The sequence below is a fragment of the Schistocerca gregaria genome, chromosome 1, assembly GCF_023897955.1.
Source record: "Schistocerca gregaria isolate iqSchGreg1 chromosome 1, iqSchGreg1.2, whole genome shotgun sequence".
In the NCBI taxonomy this organism is placed as follows: domain Eukaryota; kingdom Metazoa; phylum Arthropoda; class Insecta; order Orthoptera; family Acrididae; genus Schistocerca; species Schistocerca gregaria.
In genome coordinates this window covers 316,950,301-316,960,056 of record NC_064920.1, presented here as the reverse complement: position 1 = coordinate 316,960,056, position 9,756 = coordinate 316,950,301, and the positions used below count along the sequence as shown (strand labels likewise).

The window sequence follows — 9,756 nt, the reverse complement described above, 5'->3', positions numbered from 1 at the left end:
GGAGACTGCTAACCTCCAAGAATTAGTCAAATTTTAATCGCTAAGTAGTGAATGATTCTTAGTTTTAGCACACTTAAAAAGGGAGAAAAAGTGCTCCAAAATACACATGGAACCAAACATTGGGAAAACTTTGGCCGTGTGCATGTGCAAAAGAGGATAGTTCTCTCATGGAAAACAGCTGTAAAAATCATTAAAAATTTTATACGTAAGAAAGCGGTCCTTCAGGCGGGAATCGTACTATAGGTCAATCAGCTCTAGTTGAAACACTTGTGAGACGTCCTCTGCCCCAAGGGAAAACAGGCGAACAAATATATCTAAGGCCAATTGAAGCTCACTTATCTCCAAAAATCTGTTTTCAAACTCTTCTGGTAATTCGCGATGCGATTTAATGCAACCCAAATATAAAAATTAACCGAAAAGAAGTTTCCCTGGTTGCTGACAATCTCATATACGATAGGAACTTCCTTCTCTGCAATGCTGCTTGAAACTTCTTTCAGTTCAAGCCTTGACTGGTGTTCCTCTTATGACAAATTTTCGAACTGATCTTTGTGACAGGTATTAAATTCCCGTTTAATAGAGTACTTTTTTTTAAATACATGAGGTTTTGATGACATATTAAACGTTTGGCATGATTTTGGACAGCAGTACAAGAGAAATTAATTTCTCACTCGGGTTTAAATAGTACAAACGTGCCACTCTTTTTTGTCTGCTGCTGTTGACCATCCATCTCAATCCACTGTAGCCTTACGACTGTTGACTGACAGCTTTGTGTTGTATCGATGCTTTCGACCTCTGCTGGCGAGGCAGTCTGTCTTCCATACGAAGCGCGCTTACAGCGGCATGGCGAGGCACAGCGGGCACACCGCACTGTCAGCTAAGCGACATGACTCAGCCACTGCAACAACATACGAATTCGCCCGGGGCGCTGGCCTTGGGCGATTGCAGGCACTAGCACCCCAGGGGCACAGTTTGGATGATCCTGCTCTAGTTTAATAAAGGATTTGTTCCAAAAGCTAGCAACATTCCTTTCTCTCTTGTGTGATCCTGTCAACAAGACAACCCTTCCTATTCAGTGGGTGGTGTCCTTTAATCCGCTATTATTTACATTCTATCTGACATTCCCTACATGTTTAGATCTACAAGAATGTGTCATTGTGAACAGATGGTGCTCTGTAGAACCCACAGTCGCTTGTATGAAGTAAAATTGACCGAATGAAGAATATTCAGTAGTATGACAAACTAGGAGTATGCTGCCAACATTCTGTTAATTTTGAAATATTTATCCATCACTGCACAACAATTGGTACAATTACCATCTTTTCACAAGCTCTACTGTGGGATAAAATATTCCGAATGAAAACAATCAAGTATGGTATGACATTTAGAAACCAATGCAAATCGTCAACGGGGCACATTAATTTGCTTCGTGACATGCTTATACAAATTTAGCAAGTAAATAAGAACAATAATTATCACATTCGTAGCAATTCAGATTTTACCATAATGTCATTTGTGGACTTTCAGCAAGATTGTCAGGTAACTTAGAAATTAAAATACCACAGTCAAAAGTTTATCAAATATAACTTAAACACTGATCACAGTAATACAGTGTGAAACAACACAAGCACTAAGGTCAAAACAGTTATTAGCATATACCTCACACAAAGGTACCAATCAATAATTCTCATTTTGTGTCTTTTAAAGTCAATGTATTTCACATGGTCCTTTGGCACTAATCTCCTGCCCATCTCAAGTTCACCCTCACTTAAAAGTATATAAAAACAAGAGTTTGCACTTGCTTCACTGTTACAGAGTTAATCATCATCAGCGGCACTTCCACCAGACTGGTCTTCATCCTTATTGTTTTGCTGTTCTTCACCTCCAGATCCAGAACTAGATCCAGAGGCTTGTTCAGATCCTGATGCTGACTGCTCTGATTCCTCATCTGAATCTTTAAGTGCTTTAGCCTTATCCAACTTCTTTGCACGCCTGGCTTCAAAATCTGATCCTTCTTCATCAGATGAATATATTGGTGGTTTATCTGCTGAGAAAAAAGTTTAAGTTATTAGATCTTTTTTAAGAATATCACTGAAGTACATACAGGGTGACTACTATTGAACTACACGAAAAAATGTAAGTTTGTTACCATCTATGATATGCACACACTTTATTCGACATGTAACCATCACTACAGATATTTAGATTTAGGTTATCACATGTCCAATATGCCTGCCAACATTGGTGGTGATATGGCGCAGCCGAATAGTGAAATTCTGTATGACCTTCTAAAGTATCAGAACATCGATGCTGTGGATGACCTCCTGAACCGCTGTTTTCAGCTTAGTGATGGTTTTGGGGTTATTGCTGTGCACCATGTCTTTGAAATAACCCCACAAAAATGAGTTATATGTGTTCATATCTGGAGAATACGGTGGCCAATTGAGGCCTGTGCCAGTGGCCTCTGGGTACCCCCCAGTCAGAATGCAGTCCCCAAAGAACTCCTCCAGGACATGAAACTCTCTCCTGCTTCGATTGGGTTGCGCTCCATCTTGCATGAACCACATCTTGTCGAAATCAGATCACTTTAGGCAATGTAGATGAAATCATCTTCCAAAACCATCACGCTCTTTGGAAAGAAGATCATGTGAAACGCTTTCGTTGCACCTAAGACTTTAGTTCATTGTTCACGCATGCGGCATGGCCATATGGCGAAGATGGACAACAAGTGATGAATATGTTACTTCGGAAGAAGACATCATAGTGGATGACAACGACAGTAACTGTGTAGGATTAAAACGACAACATAATTTGGAAGGGTGGAAACAGAATGTTGCTAAGAAGCTTCAAAATTCTGGCAAAATGTATATATCTGTATGCACAAGAAAGAAAATATCGGCCAGTATTTCAAGCCAGTTGAATCGTGTTTGTTCATTTTTCTTTGCCATATCTTCATGTGGACAAAGTATAGTATTATACAGTTCTGCTTATTTTTATATCAAAGTCTATGTTTGTTACAACCTATTCTAGGTGCTGTCAAAGTTTAGAAATCGATCAACAGAAGCAACTGTTTGTTGCATTTTGGGATAGTGGTGACACAGTACTTCAGGATGTGATCTTGATGGGATACATATCAAAACCAGAAAAACAAACTACATACCTCAATCCTGAAGCACAAAAAGGAACTATTACTGGACGTATACCACAAAACATAATGGATTTGTGAAACTAGTTTGCCAGAAATTTTTACTATCTGTGCTGCAGATTTCTGAAATGAGGCTGAGATCAGTACAAAATACAATAAAGATAGGTATGTTATGTTAACACTGAAGTATCCATGTCATAAATGTTGTTTTAAGGTCTGTAATATTTTCTTCAATAATCTGATTCAATAAAAATTATTTGGGGTGGTTCTGTTAGGTTCCAGGTGCTATTCCTAAAGAAAAAAGGGGTAAATACCATAATTGGCTCAATAAGATAGAAAAAAAGTTTGGCATTTTGTTAAAGAACATTGGTCCCAGTTCCCTCATAAGGAGTCCCACTACAGCAGTGCCAGAACCAAAAGGATGTATTTTGATAATCCTAAATTAACTATTGATAAACTTTATACATGCTTTAGGCAACATTTTTATGAGTTAGAGGGGAAACCACTCAAAATGAAGTACAGCACTTATCACAGGTATTGGAGGGGACATAGTCAAAATTCTTTTAGGCAACCGAGATCACATGGTGTGATTGTTGTGCTGAGTGTGATGTGATTTTAGCAAAAAATCCTGATGACCAATGTAAGCCATGTGCCAAAGCATATCAATCTTTGAAGGCAGATTTAATGAAAGAAATCTGCCTCTGATGATAGGATTTTTTTCTAGAATTTTAATATGCCCAGAACTTGCCTGTACCTAAATTAAATGTAAATCACAGTTTCACATACAACTTCTTTGTTTGCATAATTTTAATATTCATTGCCTTAATGATGTTACTACAATTTCTTGGAAATAGAAGAAAGAAAAAAACCCAAAGTCTGTGTGTTCATGTTGGTATGATTTTATTCAGAAAATTTTGGCCATATATGTGAACGTGAAGAAAACTGTTTTTTCCGACTGATGTGGTGGACAGAACAAGAATATTACTGACATTATGTTTTCATCATGGTTGGCCGAACATCTTAAGATTGAAATTGAACATATCTTCCCTGTTAGGAGTTACTCCTACAAGCAATGTGACCAGAATTTTGGAAAATATACCATGCTGGTAAAGAGAGTTGAAAATATAGAAGTTCCTACTGAATATGGGAAAATGATGGAATAATGTAGAGTGTATCCCAAACCAATCAATGTAATTAATGCTGCTTCCCTGATAAAAGACTGGTCAAAGGCTCATGCTCCAATGTTTTTTAAGACACCACGTGCGAATGGTTACTGATTTAGCATTCAGAAATTATGTTGTCTACACTACTCTCAACGGGTGTGGTATCAGGATCACATATACTCCAGTATATCAACAATTTACTATTTTCAATCATAGTTCCCCTTTTCTAAGCTTCACTGACCGTAATTTGAGAAATGAGCCTAAACCAGGAGCAAATCTTGCTAAAAAAAAAAAGAGATGTATTATCATTACGTAAATTTTTGAAACCACAAAATGCTGATTGGCTTACTTGTGTCCTAAACACAGAATGTGTGATTGATGATGTCCCAAATAACATGGAAGATGATGTATCAGAATCTGAGGACTACAGATTGTGCAGTAACCCTAAAAATATTAGAGCTATAACATTTGTAAAACAAAGAGGCTGAATGATATATATTCTATGCAACAACAACATTAATTGAGTTTCTATAAATGTCAATATTTATATCTGTATCATTAAATACGACTGGGTGTTTTGCCAAAACACTAGGCATTTGCATATTCCTGATAATAAATCTGTCTCTCAATGTGTTGGCATTGCATTAAATGATTCCTATACTTTCAAAACTTTGAGGCCATTTATCTCAATAGGGCATTTTTCCATTAATGCTCCTGTTGCACCCATGTACTCAATTGTCACCCTGTATATCACGAACGTTCTTTGCAGCACTTCTGAATGAATTTTAAAACACTAGGCATTCCACAAATTTCTGTATAAAACAAAGGCATTTAAAGAATTCAGGTAAGACTATTGTTGAGGATAGATACCTTTTGCTGATGCACCACCTTTCTTGTACTTGCTTTTAATGGCAGCAAGAGAAATGGCTCCTTCATCTTCAGAGCCTTCTTCTTCACGATTATCTGGCTCCAGGTAACTTGTGCTTAGACCTCGAGTGGCTCCTCTTTCTCGTATCCTCTTCTGCTTACTCTCTCTACGCATTGAAGCGCGAAGACGTTCCTCTTCTTTCTGTTAGAGAAAATAATAGTAAAATTTGTAATTAATATAAATGTTGAACTACTGTGGGATGCCGGGTGCAGCAGTATTTAAAATTGCATAATTAACACAAAAGGAGAAATTTGCTCACTTTCACAAAGCTGGTATTATTATTGTCTTTTTCCCTTCTGTTCCTTTAACAAATAATAAAAATAAACATCCCACAGAACCAACACAAACACAGAACACCCCTGTTAACTTATCCCCTATCTTACTCACTATTTATTTACATTTTACGTTCTTCATAAAAAAAGGTCTTTTCTGTTTCCCATTGGGCCAGCCATTCTCCAGTCTCTCAGTTCTCAACTTTCTTTGTCTGACTCACCCTTCCCACTGATTGTCTGCTGATGTTGGTTTATTTTGTCTTTGACTGCCTTGATTTTGTCTCTTTTGGTTTTGAAAGCTTATATTATAATTTATTGTTCACTCATGTTTTCCTTGATTGCTGCAAGTCATTTCTCTTGCTGTTCCATAATTCCCTATTCCTTTACATAAAAATTAAAGAAGCACCTCCACACACTGTGTGTTATAGTGAGCATGTTAGATCAGTGGGCTAATACATAACACACAGGACACTATTGCAAAAGCAACGAAGAAAGCACACCAGATTTAAAAGAACTCAAAACCTCCAAGAACAGCAATGTATTACAGAAGCTCAAAATTTAGCACAGACTTCAATAGTAAATGCTTTTAATAGTTTCCACACTAAAACTCTGTCTCAAAACATGACAGAAAATCAAAATGAGTCATATGCAAAGCATGCTGGTGGCAACACACAATCAATACCTCATTGTGCTACAGTAATGGAAATGTTGCCGATGACAGTGCCACTACAGCAGAGTTACTAAATACTGTTTTTTTGCAGTCTTGGTCTGGCATAAATTTTCAATGTTGTCATTCCATTCTACACTTGCCGATATTTGCAACTGTCAATAATTTCCTGTAACCTCACAAATTTCAAGGTTGTCAGCACAATTAAACACATAGGGACTACAATTATGAACTTAAATTGCAGCAATGTCCGCCCCGACAGCTGAATGGTCAGCATGACGGACTGCCATCCTACGAGGCCTGGGTTCGATACCCGGCTGGGTTGGGGATTTTCTCCGCTCAGAGACTGGGTGTTGTGTTGCCTTCATCGTCATTTCATCCCCATCTGGCGCGCAGGTCGCCCAATGTGGCGTCGAACGTAATAAGACCTGCACCAAGGCGACCAGACTTGACCCGTAAGGGAAATCCCGGCCAATGGTGAGAAAAACTCATTTCCATTGCAGCAATCACTTAGAAAATCTTGTGGGATAGGCAAATCAAAGACTGTGTTTCATCAAAAGAACACTTAGAAGGTGCAACAACTCTACTAACAAAGCTTGAATGTGCTAAGCTTGTCTGTCCTTGACTATATTACTGCTGAATGATATGGGATCTTACCAGATACGACTGACAGAGGACAACAAAAACCTAAAAAAAAGGGCAGCATGTTTTATGTTATTGTGAAATAGGGGACAAGGTGTCACAGGAACGATTAGCAAACTGGGCTGATAATCAATAAAATGTTGTGGAGAGATCTTTTCATGAAATTTTAATCGCCAGTGTTACCCTCTGAATGAAAAAATATATATATATTTTGTTTATTCCCACCTACATACCGAGAAATGACCATTTTAACAAAATTAAAGAAATCAGATTTATGAAAAAAGATGGCTGCTACTCGTCATACAGCAAAGATACTGAATCACAGCACCACTGCAATGAGCAATGGTGTTATGCACTTACTGCTGTCACATGGTTTCATTTTTCAATGTTTTCTGTTTGATCGAGTCAGTATTATGGCATGAACTATCTTTTTCTGGTTTTTGCAAGTCTGCTAAGGCATATTTTCTGGTTAAATACCATGAATGACGTATGAAATTATAACATTATTTTTCCACTGTGAAGATGATCAATGATCAAACCCAGTTGTGAACAAATATATTTTAAAGCAGCACAGCTTTTACAATGCATTTCTCCAAATACTGTTGACAGTAGCCCGAAAAAATTTGTTACATTGGAAAGATTAAATTTCATAAGTGATTGGAATTGGTAACCTGCATGGAATACCTAAAGCAGAGTAGTTGTATTTGGTTTAGATGTATAATTTATTGATAAGAAAGAAGACTTACAGCTAGCTACAGAAAAAATCTGATGTAAACAAGAAAATATACTTTTACACTTAGTGATAACTTACTAAAGTTGCTAGTATCTTTACCTTTATGAGCTGTCCTTTGTTCTGCTCTGGATCCCAGCCTACTTGAGACAACACTTTAATTCCTGATGTCTTCTGTGAGCGATCAGCTAGAGACAATGTCATCTTACGATGAGTGAATGACTCTGTTGAGTGAGGTCTAAATGTCAGTTTTGTTCTAAATACCGCCTGGCCCTGAAGACCTGTCCCTTGGCGGATAAAGAGATGATTGTGATCACCCTAAAAATGACAACAAAGAAATTTACAACACCATTGGAACACAGGGAAGAAGATCAAACAAATACTTGCATATTAACAACTCAGCAATGGAATATATGAACAAGTATGTTTCTAATATTACAATCCATTCCTGTTCTTTGTAGAACCCACCTAAAGACACATTATTTGACCAGGTAATGTATGTATGAGTAAATAAAAACAAGCACTTTTTCCTAGCAAAACACAGTGGTTCATTAAAAGATGGCCTTTTAAAAGGATATATAAGCATTTGTAAATTATTATTACCTGCAATGGTTGCTTGTATACATCAAATATCTCAGATCCCAGATGTAGTGACATACTGCCATCAGACCATCGAATGAATCTTGCATTACTTTCCTTAGTAAGATTACCTTCTTTATCGAAAGTTTGCCTCCAGCGAATGGTGTTCTCCACCTTAAGTTTTAATCTGGTGACAGTAATTACACATGTAGAATCAGTATTAAAGTTTAAAATTGCTCATGTTCTAACAATATTGTCATTTCACAGCCTTCAGCTATTACATGACATGACAATATCAATACCAATATCTGACCTTGCTCGCCCTTCTTCATCCAAAGTCTCTTCTTCATCAATTTCATCTTCATATGTTTCCCTGTCAAATGGCCTTGTCTCTACAGACAAGAAGTTTGGTAGTTTCACAAAATGAATTTCTCGGCCCAAGTCACATGAAATTTTTGGTATTTCAACATCTATTCTTGTTTCTGGTGGTGGTTCTTCTTCTTTTTCACCTTCATCCTGTTAACATATCAATTGCTGTTATAAAAAAAAAACATACATTAAATTTACAAAAAACAGAAATAATACTGAAGGGTTCAGTAGAGAAGTAAGTATGGTATCAGTTTTGTTCCAGAAACAATATTACAGTTTCAGAGGTATTTCAGTTACTAATTTTGACTTACACTGAAAATGACACACACAAAGGGGAAAAGCTTCAGTTTTTCTGGAATGATCGATCAGTAAATACTTGCATCCTCTTTTTCAAATAAGGTAGGTGGTCATAGTTAGGCGCATTCATGTAAATCTCTACATATTCTCAAGGGAGAAAATGATGTGGCATATCAGACTGAATAAATGTTGGAGGGCAAGGTAAAAATGTCCTGTCATCAGGGCTCTTGAGACCAGTCTGGTAACTGGAAACAACATTATTTAGATTCTCGTGCACAAAATTATGCCAGAGAAGAGTTGCACTAACTAGTTGCCAAACTAAGTTCCCTGGTCCAACTTTCATGTGACAAAAGAATAACAGTGGTAGCATGTCAAGATAAGCAATTCCAGCCACACTTATTTCTGTAAAGAATAAACACGCCTTTGGGATGTTAGAAAAAAAAAAGGGAAGGAGTATCAAACTCACTGCAAAATGTCACCAAGATTTTTTGAAATCTAAATTGGCTGTTAACCCTTATATTAAAATGAAATGTTGTTTCATCACTTGTGATAATTTACTCAAGGAAGTCCTACTTAAACAGCAATAACTAATTTGCTACCTTGACATGTGAACCGTGGTCAGTGGATTTTAGAACTGGAAATGATATGAAAACTGTTGCTTATGTGTAACTGGTATCCACACCTGAACACAATCACAAGTGGAAAGAGAAGTGTCACAATAACATACTTGACTAATGTACTGTGTTCAGAGATTTGGAGATTGGTATGCCCATGCAATGTTTCACCTCCCATCACCATACCACTTGTACAATCAAAATGATCATGTCTGACCATGTTCCTGGGTGCATTACATACCCATATGAGGTGGGAATACATAATACAGCCAGGATCATGTTCCATAATTGGAACATGATCATTTCGGGAGTCCAGGTGTTATGGTGTGGGAAGCCAAAATGTTGCATGGGCA

General features: G+C 37.3%; 1 protein-coding gene across 2 annotated transcripts in view; it reads right to left on the bottom strand.

Moving 5' to 3' along the window:
• Window positions 1–545: 545 nt before the first annotated feature.
• Window positions 546–9,756, bottom strand: part of LOC126343384 (another transcription unit protein) — a 57,588-nt gene continuing 48,377 nt past the window's right edge. Inside the window, exons 6-10 of one of the 2 annotated variants that reach the window (XM_050001934.1) lie at window positions 8,437–8,639; window positions 8,148–8,310; window positions 7,647–7,862; window positions 5,176–5,374; window positions 546–2,041 (exon numbers count right to left, since the gene is read on the bottom strand). In XM_050001934.1, the coding sequence (XP_049857891.1) occupies window positions 1,815–2,041; window positions 5,176–5,374; window positions 7,647–7,862; window positions 8,148–8,310; window positions 8,437–8,639 (1,008 nt within the window). In that variant the 3' untranslated portion in view covers window positions 546–1,814. Of the gene's footprint in view, window positions 2,045–5,175; window positions 5,375–7,646; window positions 7,863–8,147; window positions 8,311–8,436; window positions 8,640–9,756 lie in introns of both variants that reach the window. The other variant, XM_050001933.1, reaches the window with a different exon arrangement.